The sequence below is a fragment of the Anabrus simplex genome, chromosome 2 (genome assembly GCF_040414725.1).
Source record: "Anabrus simplex isolate iqAnaSimp1 chromosome 2, ASM4041472v1, whole genome shotgun sequence".
Classification (NCBI taxonomy): Eukaryota; Metazoa; Arthropoda; class Insecta; order Orthoptera; family Tettigoniidae; genus Anabrus; species Anabrus simplex.
The window spans coordinates 1,054,270,905-1,054,294,195 of record NC_090266.1 but is presented as its reverse complement, the minus strand read 5'-3'; the positions used below and the strand labels follow the sequence as shown (position 1 = coordinate 1,054,294,195).

Below are 23,291 nucleotides of genomic sequence, written 5' to 3'. Positions count from 1 at the left end.
TAAAATTCCTGTTACTATGGAATGAAAGTTGTCATCTCTGACCTAGTTGTAGCCAGATGGCTAGGAATGCTTAATTTACATTTGGTTCTTGAACTGTTGGAATTAGTAGCTCATTGGCATATATATATTTTTTTTCAATTTGCATTACGTCGCACAGTCACAGATAGGTTTTATGGTGACGATAGGATAGGCCTAGTAGTGGGAAGGAAGCAGCCGTGGCCTTAATTAAGGTCCAGCCCCAGCATTTGCCTGGTGTGAAAATGGGTAACCACGGAAAACCATCTTCAGGACTGCCAACGACGAAACTGAATGTTCATTCAACAAAGGGAATTACGTAGCATTTTTAAATTTGTTGAGCAGCTGTGACACTTTTATTAGAGAACGTTTAGAGTTGTCTTTAAATTTTAAGGGCACATCGAACAGGATTCAAAAAAACATGATTGCTGCTAGCAGTAGTGTGCTGATGAAAACCATAAGGAATCAAATTTCCATGACTCAATGTGTAGCAGTTATTTTAGATGAAACTTCTGATATTCGCAACAAATCACAACTCTCTACTACCCTCAGGCATGTTCATCACCAGACAGCACAGATTCAAGAAACGCTCATTTCCTTTGTTGTCATGAGTGTAGATAGATAACCTAATGACTCACTTAATTATGTAATGGACATAGTGACATCCTATGACGTCAGAGAAAAGTTGTTTGCTCAGACATACGACGGTGCTGCAGTGATGGCTGGTGAACTAAATGGACTAAAAAGCAAAGTTCAAGAAACGTACCCTAGAACTCTCTTTGTTCGCTGTTTCAGTCATGTTCTAAATGTAGTCTTATCTTAGCTATGAGTATTAGGGAGTGCCGTATCTTTTTTCCAAACTGTCAGTGGACTAAGTAGCTTCTTCTCTAAATCTACAAAATGTACCCAAGCTCTTACTGATTATTCCAACATGAAAATTCCACAAAATGCACCAATAAAATGGAATTTCTTTTCCAGAGTAGTAAATGTAGTTAAAGAGAATCATGAATTGCTGGTAGACTTCTTTCAAAGTATACTTAGACAACTCATTAGACTGAGAAAATGCAAATGTAACCCTTGCATGTTGATATTTGTCTTTCCTTTTAGAGTTTGAGACCAAAAAGAAAATATTAAAAAGTGTACTTCACGGGTGTTAAAAAGGGAGGGGCAGAGTCTGGGGTAGGGCTGTTCATCAGGAATACTATTGCACGCAACATAGTTTCTGTCAGGCATGTAAACGAGTGAATGATATGGGTAGATTTGACAGTTTGAGGAATTAGGGCGAGAATTGTCCCTGTGTATTCACCATGTGAGGGTGCAGATGAGAATGAAATTGATAAGTTTTATGAAGAATTGAGTGACATCGTAGTCAGGGTCAACAGCAAGGATAGGATAGTGCTAATGGGCGATTTCGATGCGAGAGTTGGAAATAGAACTGAAAGATACGAAAGGGTGATTAGTAAATGTGGGGAAGATATGGAAGCTAATAGGAATGGGAAGCGTCTGCTGTACTTATGTGCTGGTATGTGTTTAGCAGTTACGAATGCATTCATCAAGCATACGGCTATTTGATCTTCCGAAAAATGACACACTCAAATCCTAGACTTACGTGTCAGCTGCATGTCTTTCCTTGGGACCACTCTAGCCCACTTAGAGAAATGCTCCTCATTTTCAGGTGGTAAGAAGAAATGTTTACCTTCACTTGACCTGTGAGGAGATCGATACCCCGGCACAATGCACGAAAGCATTTTCACACTCACTATATTCCAAAATATAGTTATCATAGTAAAAAAGTCACTCATGCTACAAGTAAATACACGCACACCCAGTATAAACAGTGTAATCTGTTCATCAAAAGCGATCGTTGCGCTGCAGTGGCAAATCTCTACACAGTAGCCTCTAGTTTCTCCATTGCTGTAATGGGAAGCAAGTCGAAGTGCTCTCATTCCTCTTTCTATTTGCTATGGTAATAGTGTGCTCTACAGTATAGAAAATTATGTACTAGGTTGCATACTGTATTATACATTATACATTGACATGTAACAGTTATGCTTACATACCACAGATTGTTAACCGCAAGGGACGAGTCGAGGAACGCAAACCATTACTGGTCCTGTTCCATAAAGATGCTGTGGAATGTATGCAGCAAGCTGTAGGAACAATGAATGTTACCTCGACCTTGACACAACCCGAAAACTACTTGTTCTTGAAGAAATTATGCCAGGTATGTATGTTCGTAGCACAAGAGTGTTGCTTACTTTTAATTTATTAGATGCTCTGCAATTAGTATATCGTTTGTAAATATGCATGAATGGGTTTTTAAATTTCTTCTTTCAATCTAAGATCATAAAAATGTATTTTGGGGCCATGAAAGCTGGGTGACGTAAATGGTTTCTCACAAAAGCATAGTTTGAATCGTGGCCATCATTACTGGGATGTTAACAATCAAAATTCATGTTCCAGTTTGATGTAAACCTGAAAGTCTTATGGTTTTGGTTGTGAAATCAAGTTATGTAAAACCAAAAGCTTGCTTGCTTTTTTTAAAGATATAGTTTTAGTAATTTCAGTATTTCTCAAGTGGAAGGTCAGTACTTCTGGTGATTAAATCTGCATCACCAGGAAGAATGTATCAATTGACCCGTTATGTCCAGAATTACAGTATAATTGCATAATTTTCTGGTGTGCGCATCACATGTACCATTTACATCTCTAGGAAGGATTATAAAAGAGGAGAATAGAGAGCTGGTGTTAAATGGTGGAAGTATTTTACCGTCCACGTGCACAGATGCCTTAAGTATGCATCATCAAAGAATATGGCAGCCAAACCTATAGGTTTCTAACTTGAACCACAGGAGAATTGTGGTACTTAGAAACTGTAAATGAATTGCTTCATGCAGAAAGTCCAAAATAGTTAATAGTTGGGAAAACAAAAAACATATAATGAACCAGTATATCACCCAAAACACATTGAAAATGTGTGCATTAAGTGTGGGTATAATAATTTCATGTGGCTATTTCTAGCTGGGTGCAGCCCTTGTAAGGTAAGCCCTCCGATGAGGGCGAGCGCCATCCGCCATGTGTAGGTAACTCCGTGTTATTGTGGTGGTGGATAGTGTTATGTGTGGTGTGTGAGTTGCAGGGATGTTGGGGACAGCACAAATACCCAGTCCCCGAATCAAGGGAATTAACCATTTAAGGTTAATATCTCCAATCCGGCCAGCAATCAAGCCTGGGGCCCTCTGAACCGAAGAGCACTGCGCTGACCATTCAGCCAAGGAGCCGGACATTAAGTAGTTTATAGAGCAGTTACAAACTATGTAAGAGTATTTAATTTTTCGATTACATAATTCCCATTTAGGGGCTTCAAAAGTCTGTGGACTACTGCCCTTTCTGCATAAATCAAAAACATTTATAGGTAAGCACTAAACATTTTACAAAAAATGATGATTTATACAACATACTTATCAGATACACAGAATATGGTTTACAGCTGTTATTGATCACTATAGGCTTCCGACTGTCCTAAATACAAGAGAAAATATCATCACATTCTTGTTATTGTCTTGGCTGCTGTCTTCAACTTCACTGCAGCAAACTGAAGTAAGCCAGAAAAGAATTTCTTCATAGAAGTCCTTGTATTGATGAGTAACGTATGGAAGTGTGTTTCTGATGTCATTCATTTTAGGTAGTTTCATTGGAATCTTATCTTTATAAGCTCGGATCACTGGAAACTTAATGTCTGAAAAAAGTTTGCCTGGTTGCCTCAAAGGAATGGTTATGCCCTACACAGCTATCAATAAATTGTGAAGTAACTACTGTACTGGGATATTTTGCTTCACAAACGAGTTGAGATTGTGAAGCTATTGCAAAATTAATTTTCTGGGCCCTTGCCGGTGACTTGCTTTCCATTGAAATTGTGTCCTTGTAGTAATGGGACCACCAATTTTTGAAGTCCAGTATGTCCTCCACATCAATTTCAATAAATTTAAACTTTTCTGGCTTGCATAAAGAAACACATTCAGTAATTTGAAGAACAGTATGTAGCCAATCAATTTTATTTAGATAACTTTCAATCAGTGCAAAATCCCTGTTGCATGGCAAAAAAAGAATGGCTGCGCTGAGCCCTTATTGAAGTGCTCATTTAATTGCTCGTTCATTTATTGAGAGTACAGTGAATGTATTATTTTATTAAGTCTTGGTAACTTGCAGTAACCAAGGCACGTTTCACAATTTTGACGGCCGAGGCTCTATTGTGCGCCAGCTAAATTAAGAAAGAGGGGTTGCTTCATGACACGCGTACGATCTTCATGTGCATTATAAGTTAAGAACTTCATGTGCATGCTTGAGAACAAGGAAATGACAGGAGACAATGGGAGAAAGCAACGGACAACATTTTGGAAGCCCAACGCGAGGCTAGAATGTCTTATGACACGAGTTTAAAGTAAGTGTAGGTGACGCGATTTTTTGAACCAATGAAAAGGTAGCATCATTGCTATATTGACAATACATGGGTTAAAATGAGAGATGTGCCCTGAACGAGCATAGGACGACTGTGGTGGCAATTTGATAAAAGTGACCGGTGCGTGGGTTAGCTAGTCTGTTTGGCAGGAGTCTTCGAAGTAGTCCAGTTGATGAGAAGTGGTGTCTATTTACCACGTGTGCGGCGTTAGAGAGGTCAGATATTATAAGTCTTGATCGTGTATTGGGTCATTCTGACACTAGCTCAGTATGCTCAGACTTTATTTAGTTATTCATAATTTTGGAGTGAACTAAGAATATTTGTAGTCATAGGGGCCTGTACGAATGATGTAGAGACAATAATTGATCTTTACGCACTAATATTTCTGGGTGGAAGTTAACTTGATAAATTCGACATTTTAGTGTCTGCAAAATTTAGATGGAAAGAACATTTTGATATGAACACTTACATGTATAGTTGCCTGCCTATTTCAAGTTTATACCTGGGTGGAGTAAAGTAAATTTTCCTAGGACTCGGAACGCCTGAGTCCAGCATTGGGTACTGTTACCAGATGTAGAGCTGGGTGAAGTGTGGAGTGAGAGGGAAAATTGACACAGTTGCAGGGTTAGATAAGCAAAGAGTTGTCTTGGGGCTGAATGAGAGCTGGTTTTCACGGTCACGGGAAACTACACCCGACTGTTGTAAATATTAACTGGCAGGTTGCATTGACCCGGTTGTAATACCGTGAATGAACGGAATGTTGTAGTCAGGTTCCAAACCAGCGGATGCAAGAAGACGTCAGAAATGTGATTTCTATGCCAGAATGGAGATCCGCGGACTCCACGAGTTTCAACTTGAAGACATCACAATGAAGATGGCTAGCTAAAAAGATTGGGAGCCCGCTGACCAGAGGCAGGCGGCGAAATTGACAATAAGATGAGTATTAGATTTGCATTGTCCTAATGTACTTGTGCACGTGTTTTAATGTAGCAAAGGGGATAGGTTAGGATTTATTATTTAATTTCATTAGGTTGAGCTGTTGGTTGGGAGGACTACGTCCTGTCTCTGTAAAGTGTAAGGAAGCTTGTATATTTAAATGTAAATAGCTATAAAATACATGTGGACCGATTGCATGAGGTCGCAGCTTGCATTTCTTTTTCTTTTATCGTGACTCCATAGCTGAGTGGTTAATGTCATTTTTTATAAGTAATTAGCCTATCTTGTTTTTTTAGCCACGTTTCATAATTTGTTTTTCTGTGATGTTCGAGATGCAGTGAACGTCTTGGGGCTTAAATTTAAATGTAATAGGGGTTTAAATTAAAGTCAGGAAAAACTAAATTCATTAGATAATGGGATTTCAAAGTGTGCGAGAACATGCCGTCACGTTTTTCTGATTTATTGCATGAAGTGTGTGTGAGAATGTGTGTGTAGGTGGAGCTTGGATCCATCACCTTTGTTAGTGTCATCTTCATGGTTATTTCAATGTAAATATGTGTGTGCTTTGTGGCGTCAAGAGCTTGTTGTCATTATTGGTGCGAATTTGTGATTGTTTCACAATTTCTTCGATCGCAGTTTTGTATTTCAAGTTCCGAATATTAGAATCAGATTTCTTTAAACCTCCTTGTTATTATTATTGTTATTATTATTATTATTATTAGTGTGATTTTCTTGAGTTGAACGTGATAGATATTTCAGTAACATTCAGATTTTCGAATACGAATTATGTATATTTCTATTTATTGTATTATAGCAGAGTCGGTCATTTTATTTAAAGTTTAACTTAACGAGCACGAGTGCTCTTGTATGTGACCAGCCTGGTAATGTGTTTTTGTTTTGAGAAAGTAAGACAATGTCATTTATATTTTTATCCGATTTGGCAACTTTAGGACATGCGATATATTGTTTTTTGTTTTTTTTTACAAGTTGATTTACGTTGCACCGACGAACCCACTATCTCCCGAATACTGGATAGCAGGCCGCCCTTAAGCGACTACAGCTATTGAGCTCGATGCGATATATTGTGTGATGATGAGTATGTGGACGCATTCCTCATTCCTAAAAGGCCTGCATTTTCATGGTTGAGTAAATTGCCTTGGGTAGATTTGTGAGCAGCATGTGTTAAGGGTTGGAAACCGGATATTTTTGTATTTGCTGCAATTTTGGGAGACTATATCTCTGTTTTTGAGTCATTCGGCCGTATGGTAGGCGAGGACGATTTGTGTTTCTATCGAGGAGAGTTTTGTATAATGGCCTAATTTGTTGACTTATTTGGTATAGGTCCATGTCACTACAGTTGATTCTGCAGACGAGACTTTTATAGCGCGACGCTTAGTTTTGACTTATCTTTTATGATATGACCACGCTGAGGATTATTTATGTCATGTAATCTTTTTCAGAGACCAACGTTGAATTATTTGATGAATGTTAAAGCCCACTTCTTTTATTGTTTTGAATTTTATGCCATGTAATTAATTTCAGGAAACCACATTAATTAATGCTTGACTTTGTAAGGTCCACCAGATGATTGGTTTGTGTCATGTTATCTATTTTAGGAAGCTACGTTGAATAGGATGTGATTGCTCAAGGTGTGAAATTATTTCATTAATATTTTCCACCGAGAATGTGTGAGTGAGTGTTGACTGAATGCGGCATGTTTTTCTATTTCTTGGTGATGCCATGGAAAACATGACATATTTTTGTTCTTTGATGTGTGTATATTTTGCCATTTATGTAATTTTTTTGATTTTTGTGTGTGGCTCCAATCCACAGCTGTTCTTGTGTTCACAGGGGACTTGTTATTGAGGTGTATATATTGGTAGGATGTTTTACCACTCAGCAAAATTTTTGTGTGTACAGTTAGATTAGTTATTCCCCCCACCCCGAAGCGCATTAAAACACGTTTTTCTTTTTAAGGTTAGGGACCCCCACTGTAATGTAAAGTGTGCAGGAAAGGGGAAATACTCATCTAAAGTAGAAAGAATGAACAAACTAGCCAGAAGCGTGGTGCATGCATGCAGTTCACAGTGTTCAAGTGCAAAAGTTCAAGAATTTTCTTGCTAAATGTGTGTCGGCATACACTTGATTAATTGTAATAGTATGTTTTGATCTTCAAGATGAACTCTATAATCATCGAGAAGGATCTGAGTCATGTATTTCTTGTCATATTTGATGTTTCCTTTTTGCTATACATTTTTTTGTCCGGCTCCATGGCTAAATGGTTAGCGTGCTGGCCTTTGGTCACAGGGGTTCCGGGTTCGATTCCCGGCAGGGTCAGGAATTTTAACCTTAATTGGTTAATTTCGCTGGCACAGGGGCTGGGTGTATGTGTCGTCTTCATCATCATTTCATCCTCATCGCGACACGCAGGTCGCCTGCGGGAGTCAAATCAAAAGACCTGCATCTGGCGAGCCAAACTTGTCCTCGGTCACTCCCGGCACTAAAAGCCATACGCTATACATTTTGTATTTCTTGTTTACTTTTAATAAACATGTTTTCCTCAAAACTGATGTCATGCCTTGACTTGTATCTTTTTTTTTTGTTTGTTGCTATTGGCTTTATGTCGCACCGACTAAGATAGGTCTTACGGCGACGATGGGTCAGGAAAGGGCTAGGAGTGGGAAGGAAGCGGCCGTGGCCTTAATGAAGGTACAGGCTTGTGTGAAAATGGGAAACAACGGAAAACCATCTTCAGGGCTGCCGACAGTGGGGTTCGAACCCACTATCTCCTGAATACTGGATACTGGCCGCACTTAAGCGACTGCAGCTATCAAGCTCGGTGTTGTATCTTTTATAGCTATTAGTTGACGTCGTCTTGTCCATATTAATGTTCCCCATCAAATCCAGGGTGCAATTTTAAGTTATTTCCGTAGTTCGAACTGAGCATGCCTGAGAGCGGCTGACTAGGCTGGAGCAGATTACCTTGATGGTAGGAAACGGGGACATGTAATTGGTGCCCAATGTGGAGTTATACTGGAATTTAATGTAGGTAGCCCTACTGGAAATACTGGAAATATACTGAAATTTTGAACCATATACTGGAAAAATTATAAAGTATACAAGAACAAATATTATCATTCTTTATAATCTACCCTGGATATTTGCACTTCAAAAGTCCAGGTAATAAGAACAATTGTTTAGGTTGGCATTATAACTTAGTGTTTTTATTGAAAAGTAATTCTTATGTAGTACAGTAGTAACAGTACAGTTACTAGAATCATTCTTGACGTGACGCCTTCATCGCCCAGCATCTCCCTTGGTGTTGTAGACAGTTAGTAACTTCCCCTTTTCTACTAATACAGTTTTCAGTTTCCGTTCCCTTTCCCTTTTCCTTCATTCATTCTTCTTTTTTTGGCAATACTTCAAGTATATTATGCTATAGTTCAAGTAGTCTATATTATACATATAATATAATGCATCCATTGTTATTTATTTATCTGTTTATTTACTTACTACCGAAACTCGATAGCTGCAGTCCCTTAATTGCGACCAGTATTCAGTATTTGGGAGATAGTGGGTTTTCCGTGGTTTCCCATTTTCACATCAGGCAAATGTTGGGGCTGTACCTTAATTAAGACCACGACCGCTTTCTTCCCACTCCTATTCCCTTCGTGTCCCGTCCTTGCTGCAAGACCTATCTGTCACAGAGGCCTATCTGTGTCGGTGCGACGTAAGGCAACTTATAAAAAAAGAAAAGTGCATTACCAATGTAAGTAAGACTTCTTTCAAAGATGACTGGTTGGACAGAACAATAAATGCTAGTTGCTGTACGTCGCACCGTCACAGATAGGTCTTATGGCAGAACAATAAATTAAGACTGGAATCGGCTTCAGAGAGAGGAAAGTGATCATTATAAAGGGTATTGCTTTTTGTGTAGGACTAGTTCTGATGTTAGCAACATGAGGGTGTGTTCAGTTCGATTTCATGCCAAAGGCAAAAAGCACATCAAGGGAGTAAAACCTCAAGTTCCAGCAAAAACCTGTTTCACATGATACCTACCAAGGACGCAACTACAGACTCTGTTCCTGTGAATGCTGCTCCATCAACTACAAGCTCTGTTCCAGTGAAAGCTGAACTTTGTGAAGTGCTAACTTCAGTTCCTAATGATAAACATACCTCTATTGTGCCTAGAAGCACTCTTAGCAATTTTATCATCAAGAATGAAGCTATTACTGCGGAAATATTGTGGGCTATTACTCAAGTTGTGACCCATTCTTCTGCTAGAAGATTTGCATTATTAGTGATCTTTTTAAAATCATGTGTACTGACAGCGATGTTGCAAAGAAGTTCAAGTTGCATAAGGATAAACTTGGATACCTAGTTACATACGGACTGGGTCCATACTTCCAAAAAGAAATGACAATCTTTTTTTAACCTTCCTTTTGTATTTCTTTTGATAAAAATCCACAGCCTGTTTCCAGTCATCCGACCGGGTCAGGAATGGAATGAATGAAGCCCCCATCTAATGGCGAGAATAGGAATTGTGCCGACTGCCGAAGTCTGTCGCACTCCTCTGCGGCAATTATTAATGAATGACATATGAAATGAAATAATAGTGGAGAGTGTTGCTGGAATGAAAGATGACAGGGAAAACCGAGTATCCACAGAAAAACCTGTCCCGCCTCTATTTTATCCCGCACAAATCTCGCATGGAGTTACAGGGATTTGAACCACGGAACCCAGTGGTGAGAGGCCGGTGCGCTGCCACCTGTGTCACGGAGGCTACCTGTATTTCTTTTTGACGAAAGTTTAAATTCTCTCGCTCAGAAGGGTCAGATGGATATGGCTGTTAGATTTTGGGATGGAAACTTAGTTCAAACAAAATATCTTACACCTGCATTTTTAGGTCATGCTACTGTTGAGGGCCTTCTGATGACATTTTTGCAAAACTTGAAAGACACTGGTTTGGATGCGAAAAAGATGCTGCAAGTATCACTGGAATGTAAACCTGAAGTTTTTGAAAGATCTAAAGAAGTACTTAGGTGATTCACCTTCAGATCCGGAGCTGTTGGATTTTTGGTACCTGCTCCTTGCATACTATTCATGGTGTGTATAAAATGGCATGCAACAGCTCTGAATGGAAGATTCACAGATTTTTGTGCTCTTTATATTACTTCTTCAAGGACTTTCCAAGTAGACGTGCAGGTTACAAATGCATAACAGGATGACATCTTTTTCCTCTGAAGTGCTGCTCTATCAGATGGGTCGAAAACTCAAAAGTTATTGAAAGAGCTGTGAATATGCTGCTACATATTAAGAAGTATGTTGATGCTTTTGAGAAAAACCTCCTGCATCAGAAAACTTTGGAATTATAAAATGTTTTGTAGGAAATGATCTGCTCTCACCACACTTGAGATTCATGTGGTCTGTTTCCCTTGAACTGGAATGGTATCTCTCTAAGTATTAGAGTAATGATCTGAGTACCATGCTTGAACACCTGTTGGAAGAAGTGTCAAGAACGAGATGTTAGAGTCAGCAAATACTAGCAAGAAACTTCTCGATTGATTTGAAGAAAACAGAAACCCTCAAGCCCTTCCATGCTGTTGACATTGGATTTGCAGCCTCAGCAGCTTTAAAAGTTAAGGGAATAAGAGATGAGTTCTTCAGTTCTATGGAGACTGCAGAAAATTTCTTGTTGATATTTGTATGAAGATTTTTGTCAAAAGCCCTCTTGCTTTCAAGTTTGTTAGAGGTGCCAGCTGCTTCAATCCTGCAATTATGAACAGTTCGTCTATTAGGACCTGCGGGGTAACTGCTACATTAGAAGTTCTTGTTGAGACAAAACAATTATCTCCAATGGAAGCTAATATTGCAAAACGAGACTTCTTAGATTTCTCATCAAAGGAAGAAGTAGTGAAGTATCTCGAGAAGTTTGATCCCCAAACCGATTTATTGGACGATTTTCTTAGCTCCGCCTATTTTCAACACAATGTTTCAAAAGAACTGATCCACTTCACACAAAAAGTGCTTATTTTGTTTCACGGCAACACTACTGTAGAAAGAGGTTTTTCAGTAAACAAAGAATGCCTAGCAGGGAATCTTCATTAGATTGCACAGCATTTGGTGTATGATGCAGTATCTGCAGCTGGTGGAGAATTAGCTGTCAGTGTTTCGGAAAAGATGATCCCTGCAGCCAAAAATGCATCAACATTGAGAAATGAAGGTTTAGAAAAGTATAAAACGAGTACAGGTAACATTGCAGCTAAAAGAAAGGTAGCAGCAGAAGAAATAAAACATATACAATTGAAGAAACGATGTCTTATGCAGAGTGCTAAGGAAGAGACAGAAGAACTGGAGAAAGAGGTGAAAAGACTGAAAAAATTAGTCGTAATTTTGTGTGTGTGTGGTTTTTTTTAGTATAAGCTATAGTCATTGTGAATTGATAATTGAATACATATGATAATAATTCACAAATTTGTTATAAAATGTATATAGCATAGCACACAACTTTTTGTACATTTCATATATTATAAAGCATAAAAACTACTGTATATAGAGTAACATACTTTGTTTTTCCTGTGATACATATAAAAGTGATTGATTTAATATATATGTCCTTCTTGTGGCTTATTATCTAGAATAAGTTTTTGTTTAGAATAAGCCTCGTACAGAATCTGTTCAAGAACGGTTTACTTCCACAGTGTGATACTCTCTTTGGCTGTGTTTATTAGATGTAAGTATTAACTAAGTGATCCAAACAGCCAAAAGTGCAATGTCACTTACAAGCGGTGATGTTAGATAAGTCTTGTTAAGACCGGGCAAGTTGGCCATGCGGTTAGGGGCGCGTGGCTGTGAGCTTGCCTCCGGAAGATAGTGGGTTCGAATCCCACTGTTGGCAGCCCTGAAGATGGTTTTCCGTGGTTTCCCATTTTCCAACCAGGCAAATGCTGGGGCTGTACCTTGATTAAGGCCACGGCTGTTTCCTTCCAATTCCTAGGCCTTTCCTATCCCATCATAGCCATAAAACCTATCTGTGTCGGTGCAGCGTAAAGCCACTAGCAAAAAAAAAAAAAAAGTATATTTTGTGTGTGTGTAATACAGCATTGTAAATTGAAAACAAACAGTTATATAGTATGGGGCTATAAATGCAATTTTTTTTCCATTTATATAAAACTGCCAATTTGTCAACTTTTTGTCTTGTTATTGTTTTAATAGTCTTACAAACCATTTGGCATTCATTGGGATTGTAATTTTTTTTCCAAAGCAAGATTTGTATAAATTTTCTAATTAAAGAGATTTGAGAGCAATGGGTGGAGTGGAAGGCTGTGAGGGAAGTAGGGAGGCCCTGTAAAAAATTGTTAAAAAATTGTTTGTATTAAAAAATCAAGTCTAACTGAATTTACTAAAATCAAAATAAGCATTTGTTGGCAAAAAATTACAAACCTGAAATCATCAAGGGTATTGTTGTTGTTGTTGTTATTATTATTATTATTATTATTATTATTATTATTATTATTATTATTATTATTATTATTATTATCTGAGATTTAAGGGAAATTTTGTTTATGTTTATTTTGTTTTATTCAGCTCTGCTAAAACCTACGTGGCACAGGTTATTTTAATTTTCGAAATTGTATGCGGTTATCTCAAGAGGTAACCGTGGTCACTAAAGTAAAATTTTTACGTGAGGGCACTGGCTATTTGTTTCTTTTTTCTACTGATTCACTATGTCGCTACGCTGAAGGCCAGCCATTCCCATTTGTTCTATATTAAGTGTGTAGTAATGGCTACTTTATAGGAAATTAGTAAGTTGTTAGAGGGAAACATTACACGGGCGTAGGAAAGTACTGATGAGAACATTAGACTGGCGCAAGAAAGGACCGATGAGAACATTAGACAGGTGCAGGAAAAGATTGATGAGAACATTAGACAGGTGCAGGAAAAATTAAGTGAGAGTATCAAAGAGGAAAATAGGCAGGCACAAGATAAACTGTTAGATCAGATGAAAAAATTAAAACTCGAGTGCAGTTCATGTAGGGACAAGCTTGCCAAGCAGCTTTTGCAAGGTCAAGAGCTGGTAGCCCAGATGAAGGGAGAGATGACTGACATTAGGGCTGATTTAAAAGGAGTCATGAGAAGTTTAAATGGAGTGCGAAACGAGGTGGGCACACTCAAAGACAAAATCAAAGGTCAATGTTTCGATCGCCGAAGACTCTAATAATTTCAAATATAGGAAGTAAGGTTTGACATCGGAAATACTGACCTTAGTAGAGGCTATCCTGAAGAAGACAGAAAGTTAGATAGATGGAATAAGGGAAGAAATTAGAGCTAGGATTAGGAGGGAAGTGTAAGAAGTTCGCTAGCTGGCTGAAGAGGAAGTTAGCCATTGGAAAACGGAAATTAAGGGTGAGATATCTAGTCTATGAAAGGAAGTTAACGGAAGGGTAGAGCGGAACCAGGAAGAAAGCAGCCAGAATAGCATAGAGCTAGGTGAAAGGATTACGCCATGGGGCGAACAACAGCAGAAGGTCCAGGTAAGGATAGACAGCTACACTGGCTAGATAACAGACATTAAACGTGACTTAGGGATGCACGCAAATATAATATTAGACCTCCAGAGGGAGATGACGCAGTTGAGGTTGCAAGACGATAGGTCAATGACGAACATGAAGTCAGTGTCATACCAGCAATGTTACCTTGCGCTGGAACTCCTGAACGAGACGAGTAAGCTAGGACCGCCACCAGATGACACAGCACACGGAAAGCAGAGTCTTCCAAGTAATATAGACGGGGCACGCATTGGCCGAAATTTACAGATGTCAACTCCAATCGTGAACATAATTCGGACAGAGGACGACATGCCCAGGAAATTTGATGGGTTAGCAGCAGTGATGCCCAAGGGTTTCTTGCATCAATTTGAAGACTATATGGCCGATTGTAAGATACCTCCCAGAAAACAGTTCAGAACTGTGGAGAAGCTACTTGAGAGGCATAGTTTAACGTGGTTTACTGCATTCCACTATTCCTTCGATAAGTATGAGGAATTCAAGCGAGCGTTTCTGTGAAAATATTGGAACGCACAGGCTCAACAGTGTCTCAAGTTTGAGCGGTACTCCAGGAAATACCCGGCAAATTCCTTGTCTAAATACTCAGAGCTTTTCGCAGCCCAGTTACAGCAGCTCAAGGAGTTGGATAATGTGCCCACGTAGGAGAAATTAATTAGCGCGATATAGAAACAGATCAAATAATAATATTAGATTAAAAATTCCACCTGTTCAATACATAAGTGTTTTTTATTTAAATTTAAGATATAGTTCTTAAGATATTACATACAGGGACAGGGACATGTTTCACCCATGTTGAGGGCATCATCAGCCTAAAAATCTCAAACCTAAAAGATAGATCAGGATCCTGATTGTTTTTATACTTAAGTAAGAGGTACAATTTGTATAGATTTTTGTGAATGTCTTGTTTTTTAAAATGTGGTAACAAGTGGTTAGTTAGAAGTTTAAAAATAATACGTAAAATTGCTGCGCTGAATTAAAATTTGGTAAAATATGGTGCCTTATTCTGGAGATGGCATAAGTAGCTTATAATAGCTTAATAAATTAGGACCGGGCGAGTTGGCCGTGCGCGTAGAGGCGCGCGGCTGTGAGCTTGCATCCGGGAGATAGTAGGTTCGAATCCCACTGTCGGCAGCCCTGAAAATGTTTTTCCGTGGTTTACCATTTTCACACCAGGCAAATGCTGGGGCTGTACCTTAATTAAGGCCACGGCCGCTTCCTTCCAACTCCTAGGCCTTTCCTATCCCATCGTCGCCATAAGACCTATCTGTGTCGGTGCGACGTAAAACCCCTAGCAAAAAATAAAAAAATAAAAAAAATAAATTAGGAATAAAAAACACTCTTAGTGGTAGTAAGTTGTTCAAGTGCTTAGGAGCGAAGACAGGTTAGCTGGTAGATAAAATTGCTGCGCTGAAATTTTACGTATTATTTTTAAACTTATAACTAACCACTTGTTATCACATTTTAAAAAACAAGACATTTGCAAAAATCTATACAAATTGTACCTCTTACTTAAGTATAAAAACAATCAGGACCCTGATCTATCTTTCTTTTAGGTTTGAGATTTTTAGGCTGATGATGCCCTCAACATGGGTGAAACATGTCCCTGTCCCTGTATGTAATATCTTAAGAACTATATCTTAAATTTAAATAAAAAACACTTATGTATTGAACAGGTGGAATTTTTAATCTAATATTATTATTTGATTTTAAGTACATTTCAATACGGAACATAATATGAGATTTATAACATGTAATAGAAACAGATGCCGGTCAAAATTCAAAGAATTATGATCGCCTCTAACATTAAAACGCTAGTGGATGCTGAGGCAGTCCTGAGACAATTAGATCAGGCGACTCACACATACCACCATAGGAACACAAGACAGCACTAGCATCGGGTGAATATGATTAATGCCACAGTGGGAGAAGAAAAACTGAGTGGAAGACACCAAAGGACTAACCCGCACATTATTCACAAAGGTACTTGGCAGCCTAGGCCAGTATACCTCTGCAATGACGGGAACCGCTACAGTAGGCAACCCACTAGATTTGAGTGAAGGAATCCAGGGAGCCGACGGTGGCAAGAAAGGAGGCCAGCGAGGCCAGAAGAAAATTCTAGCCACCCCTGTAGGAACGGAAGAGTGTTCGCAAGTTTGCAGAGGAGCTGGAGGCCGAGAATGGAACCAACCAGGCCGTAACTTCAGGGAAGACATTGAAGAACAAAGGCGAGTATCAGAGATACCTCAATGACTTGATGAGGAAGGAAAGAGAGAAGGAGCAATGGAAGGAGGCAGTTTTAGAGAGAGCAGCGCAAGAAGGATGTTAGGGGGCAGAAAGCATGACTCTCCTATGGGAAAAACAAAGAATTAGATGGAGCAACTTAAATCCACTAGCTCAGGGATTTGAGTCTGCTCAGGACAAAAAAATCCCGCCAATTTTCATAGGGCAACATGCAGCAGGATGGCAACAGTATGAGGAGCATGAAGTGTGGGTCATCGCGCATATTGATGCATGGGTGGTCAATCGAGAAGAATCGGTTGCTGATTTCCCGAGGAAGGACGAGATAGCCACGAGAGCGTTGGCGATCATACACGTGAAAATTGCCAATATTACTGTAAAATCTTGACTGACACGGGGGTCTCAATCAGCGTGATCTCGTTAGATTTAATTAAGCGTATAAGGACAGAAGTTCATGTCCCCACTATACCGCTTTCAAGCGTGAAAATAAGAGGGATTATTCCAGACAAGATCACTGTAAGGAACAGGTGTTCCTACAGTTAGAAATTGGGAACTATTATTTTAACCACACATTTATTGTAATGCCTAAAATACATTACCATTTAATTATTGGAGCAGACTTCTTGAAAATACATCAGGCTGTCCTAGATATGTCGCAGCATGTAATCAGGTTTAAAGGTACGGAGAGCTCAGAACAGGTCATTGTTGACTCAAGTGGAGATAAGCTCACCGAGGGAGAGGAAGTCTGGACATTGGACCTGATTAAGGATGGCCAGGATGAGCAAGGATTGCAGTGTTTGTCTAGCAAAGACTTGGGAAATGTTATGAGTCAGCTCGAGCAGATTGTTGCTGTACCGGAAGAAGAGAAAGAACCGGATTACATTACAATGATTCACAAGAAGGTCAGCGAAGCGAAACTTCGCCCACGATAAGGAAAAATTGAAAGCAATACTATTAGGTCATATGGATGTCTGTGATTCGAAGCCCGGGATGGTAAAGAATTTTAAATACCCTCTGGACGTCAACGACTGAAGTCCGTGGAAGAAGAAGCCTTATCCAGTACCTGAAAGGCACTGCGCTGCAGTGAAGAAGACTATCAGTGAGATGGCCTCGTTAGTAAAAACCTCAGCCCGTTCCTAAACCCTCTCATAATTGTCCCTAAGTCTGATGGCACAGTGTGAGATTGTTCGGATGCTTACAGCGATTAATGAGCGTTTAGTTCCAGAGTGGCTCTGATCCACAGCTGTTCATGTGTTCATGGGGAGAATTGTTATCAAGGTGTGTATACTGATAGGATGTTTTACCACTCAGTTTAACTTTTTGTGTACAGTTAGATTAGTAAAGTGTGTAGGAAAGGGGAAATACTCATCTAAAGTGGAAAGAATTAACAAACCAACCAGAAGCATGGTGCGTGCACGCAGGTCACAGTGTTAAAATGCAGAAGTTCAAGAATTTTCTTGCTAAATGTTAAGTATGTGTGTCGGCATACACTCGATTAATTGTAATGATATGTTTTGATCCTCAAGATGAACTCTATAACCATCGAGAAATATCTGAGTCATGTATTTCTTGTCACATTTGATGGGTTTTTTTCTATACATTTTGTATTTCTTGTTTACTTTTAATAAACATGTTTTCCTCAAAACTGACATCATGCCTCGACTTATATCATTTATAGCTATTAGTTGACCTCGTCTTGTCCATATTATATCTTCCCCATCAAATCCAGGGTGCAATTTTAAGTTATTTCCATAGTTCGAACTGAGCACGCCTGAGAGCGGCTGACTAGTCTGGGGCAGATTACCTTGATGGTAAGAAACGGGGACAGCACACGGGGAAATACTGAATTATTCTCCTGAATCGACCAGTTTCAGTAAGAGCTAACTGCATTCTATTAGTGTGTGTATTTTATTTTGTCCACCACAGTTGTCTGCATACAAGTGGAGCTTGTCAACTGTTGAAGGAACGTAAGTATTCAGGCTGTGGTGTGAAAAATGCAAACTTTGTTTGGTTCCTTTTTTGCCTGACCTTTTTGGTATAGAAATATTACAACAGACACATTAAGATGTCTCTAATAAAACATATCCTGGACTGGGATCTTGGGAAGACTTATAATTTGCATTTAGTCAAGGGCAATTGCACAAACATTTGATTTGTTTTTATTTTCTGAGTCAGCTTCAGACTAAATAGCATTGTAAAAAATTTTACTCCTTCGAACATGGATCATTAATTCTGCTGATGCATTTCTCTTTGCTGCATCACTAATGTGAGGGCTTTTTATTTTTAATTTTAGCTCCTTACAAGTGCTACATACATCCACTTACAGATGTCCAAACTTTAAATTGAAATTATCTTTGCAATAAAAAGAAATGAAGCCAACTTTCACAGTAGGATTTTTATCTTTGAACATCCTGAACATCGTTTTAATGTTTGGCTTTTCATCAAGGTACTTACTTTTTTTTCCAAAATAGTGGCTGGATTTTGTAGGAAAAGATTCAGTGTGTTCCTTCATGAGACATTTAACTCCACCCAGCAAGGTATTTGGAGGTGGTTTCTTATCTCTCTTATCCTTTAGGAAATACCATGCACTTTTAATCCTCTAATTCTCTTAACTCTCTTCACTGATGTTTCATAAAGAGAGAGAAAAGCATTAATGCTTACCAGAGTCCTCGCAGTGCCAACATACCATACACAAAATACTGACAGCTGTGCGAGTTGAGTCGGGTGTTTGTTTCATTCCTCGCACGATGTAACAGGATTAACATCTTAACATCAATCGAATCCTGCAAGAATGAGTCCTGTAGATCTTGGGAATCCATTGAGTAGAACTATGTGAAGATCTCTTCTTGTTCTTCAGGTGAAATCTTCGAAAAGCAATTTCTTTGCCACCTAGAACAGAGAAATAATTTTTTTGTGTACATAGCATGAGAAGACCTGTGATATTAAAATAAAAAAATAAAAAAAGCAATATGTTAGGCAAGAATTATGAATATGAATGACAAACTTTCCATTGACGATAAAAACAAAATTCTGAAATGAAGTCAACATAACCTGCACAGTAAGTTTAATATAGTTTGTGTGTTACACAGTATTAGCAGAGTTTATACCAAGTATAATTTAAAAATAGGCTTATATTATCAAGCATCAGTTTGTGTATGAAAATAATATTTACCTGCAGGGATGTCCTATGACTTTCTTCTAAACTTTGTTTCCTTTGTAGTTGGTATATTCAGTCCCTTCCACTCGCGCTTTTTTAATTATAGTTCTTTCGTATGCATGTATGTTCTTTTGCTTCCTTCTTACTTCTTCCATAATGCTGGACTTGAATGATTCCTTGATGTGTAAAGTAACATGCAGTTACAGAATATTTAACACCAGATACAACTTTAATTAAATGAGCATGTGTAGCTAATCTGCTGCGCTGAGCAAACAGTTGCTGTTGCACGTATCTCTGAGCGTCCGATAGGTAGCAGCATCAGCGTTTTAAGGAGAATGGACTGGTGTCTGTGACTGAGGCCTCTTCTCCTTGAATACTTCTGACTGACTCCTCATTTACTGACAACAATGAGGCCAGACTGGAGCCTCTTCTAAATGAAAACATGCATTTGGGAGCGTAGAACACGCCTCATTACTAGTCTATTTTCATACAAAATTGGACTGAGGCCCTTTCTGCATGAAGCAATTCAGATTATCCTTCGTCGATATTAATATTTGCATTGAAAGGAATGTGAACAGTGTTACATGAATTTGGAATTAGTGGGTAGAACCAATGATTCGAAGAATCCCAGCCTCCTCACATCACTGGACAAGAGGACAGGTGCGTGAATGTCGCTGTTTTGGGTCATACAACCACATCAAACTCACTAGCTCAAGAATTCGGCACGAAGCACAATAATTAGTCTCCATTATGCATCATTCAGTATCATCTACAAAGTTGGTACATTTATACAAGACGGTCATTGACCATTTCGACGGCAATCCACAGGTGTCTGCGGCTGCGATAGTTCCCAGAATATCACATACGAAGGAACAAATGACTGGACATCTTCATTTCTGATTAATTCTTCTTCTGTCTTTAGCACCATGATGGTCACATCTTCTATGTCTGGCTGTACTGTCATGACTTACTGATGACTCCTGCATTATGTATTGTTATACCCCTCCAGCACGTGGTATTATGGTATGGGGTACTGTTGTATTCTACCGGGCGAGTTGGCCGTGCGCGTAGAGGCGCGCGGCTGTGAGCTTGCATCCGGGAGATAGTAGGTTCGAATCCCACTATCGGCAGCCCTGAAGATGGTTTTCCGTGGTTTCCCATCTTCACACCAGGCAAATGCTGGGGCTGTACCTCAATTAAGGCCACGGCTGCTTCCTTCCAACTCCTAGGCCTTTCCCATCCCATTGTCGCCATAAGACCTATCTGTGTCGGTGCGACGTAAAGCCCATAGCAAACTGTTGTATTCTAGCCTCTCTCATGCCTATTACATACTTCTGACATGTTGACCTGCCATCATTACATATCTGAGATGTTGAATTCTGCTGTTTACCTGTATCTTCTAGGGCCACTTACCAACACGTTAATCTGCAACAAATAAGGCATGTGGTGTCTATCAAGTCCTGGATTGTCATAATCTTCCACTCCTTCCTTGACTCCATACTCTAACACAGAATTAGTGAGGTCCACCATCACACCAAATATTCTCTCAGAAGCAGGCCAGTTGTTCAGCACTGATTACATGATCATAAAAAAAATAGATTTTTGTGGAACAAAAAAATCTTAGAAACAGCTTTCTCTTTGCAAACATGTCAGGTGGAGCTATGCATTATTTGCACTTGCAGTGGAAATTTGAGGAGAGTGAGCAGAGAAACCACACAGTTTTATTGTTTGCAGATATTTCCGTATATAAACTCATAAGATTCCATCTAGGGTGAATTCACAACAGGTCTTCTTTTTCTACTTGTTTAATGTTGCACTAACACATCAAAGGTTTTCGGCAATGGATGGATGGCTGGGAATGAGCTAGGATTGGGAAGGTAGATGCCGTGGCCTTAATTAAGGTACAACCATCTTCAGGGTTGCCAATGTTGGGATTCAAACCCACTATCTCTTGAATGCAAGCTCACAGCTGCCTTGCCCTAATCAAATGGCCAGCTCGCTCAGTTTACACAGAATTCAGTTTCACATTAAATGTTGATTGTTGTGGCCACAATACATGCTACTCAAATCTTGGTTGTGTTTTGCATAAGCAGAGAGTTTAGTCTTTTAGAACAAGTACTTTTTATTGTAAGATAGCATTTCTACACAAATGTGGGAGAATGACAATCAGCTTCCCGTTCTGCTGAGAACAATTATCCACTAATATGAGGAAAATTGAAATGGAGTAAATGCTGGGTAAGAAAGACAGGTTGTTCCAGAAATGTTGGAAACATTTTTTTTTGTAAAATTAAGTCCTATTTGTCCTACTCACATGCTTAAAAACTTTGTTCTTCATAAGTTTTATAAATGTATGTCCCACTCTTTCTGTTATATAAACATGCTAATGTCTCTTTTGGTTAAGTGTTTTTGTTTTAATAGTTGTTGATATTGCATATGCAGGCTGTTTTGTAATTTGTTTTGAACTATGTATGATTTGAATAATTTTAAGATTATGCAAAATTCTGCAGTTTTAAAATTAATTTTCTTGCAGCATTCATTTCAGTTGGTAGTTCGGTTATCCTTTTGCTATAAGATGTGTAAAAGGAAGTAAATGAATATATCAGTCTGGGGATATAGAGCTAGGCTCATCTGGTAAAATGTTAAATGTTTTCAAGAGCTATGCATCATAGTTTCATTTGATAGAACTATGAACTCATTTTGTTTGCTCGACTTACTTTATGGAGACCAGATTATAATGTATAAATATATAATTATTGTTTCGCATTTAACCTGAAGTTTCATTTTGTCATGGACCCCCTGTGGGTGGGGGACGCAGACAAAGAATTCACCCACAGTATCCCCTGCCTGTCGTAATAGGCGACTAAAAGGGGCGACCAAGGGATGATCAAATTAGAACCATGAAACTACTTGTGATAAGTACCACCACGTGGGGAACACCATGGGTCGCTTTTACTTGCGCGTAGTACCACTATGTTGGGTACCAAATAGGTTTGTGAATAGTAGCAAACGAGAGCCCGACGGCTTTTACAGTACCTGTGATTAGTAGCACTATATGAGCGACACCATGAGATGAGGGAACCCATGGTTCTGCTTTGCCTATGATTAGTACCCACTATATGAGGAACACCGCGGGATAGTACGAGTCCCTGTGGTTAGTACACTTACGTGATGAACACCATAGGTTTGTGTTGCCTGTAAATGGTGCTGCAATGTGCGAAACACCGTAGGTCTGTAATACATGTGCAAATTTCATTACCTGTGAGTGGTACCATAATGTGTGGAATACCGCGAGTCTACGCTACTCTTCATTAGTTCTGCAACATGACAAATACCATGGTTCTACTTTCCTAGCGATAAGTATCATTGTGAGGGGCCGCTGACTTGGATTTTGGACCCCTTTCGACTACAAGTATCATCGATTCAGTATTGTGCTATAGAAGCAGTCCCTTGGTCGGTAATACTATTGTTCTATGCCAGCTTCTGTGTATGTGAGGCACTGTGGGTCGGTTCCACTGATCGTTTTAAATTCATATCCATCCATTCATTCTTCGTCCTCATGTTTCGAATTGTGATCAGTGGATGTTTTTGGGCTTTTAATTTGTCATTTCATTTTGTCTCATTTCGTACCATTAGGGGCCGATGACCTAGATGTTAGGCCCCTTTAAACAACAACCATCATCATCATCATCATCATCATCATCATCATCATCATTTTGTTATGATGAGAACTTCTCAACTGAATTCTTGTTCTTGCTTGACATACCAATATATTTCACTATTATATATATAATTTCCATTTATTTTGGAAAGACCTCCTGTATTTACAGGATGCCAGTAAGAACAAGGTAAAACATCAAATTTTCTGTGCATATTAATTATAGAAAAGAAAATTAAAGAATTAAAGAAAATTCAAAATTAG

The 23,291-nt window shown here is 39.0% G+C and overlaps 1 protein-coding gene across 2 annotated transcripts in view; it reads left to right on the top strand.

Moving 5' to 3' along the window:
• The window catches only part of Ranbp21 (exportin-5-like protein Ranbp21), a 417,228-nt gene that overhangs the window by 125,697 nt on the left and 268,240 nt on the right, over positions 1–23,291 (top strand). For both annotated transcript variants that reach the window (XM_067141992.2, XM_067141993.2), the window contains exon 6: positions 2,081–2,239. In XM_067141992.2, coding sequence (XP_066998093.1) covers positions 2,081–2,239 — 159 coding nt within the window. The remainder of the gene's footprint in view (positions 1–2,080; positions 2,240–23,291) is intronic.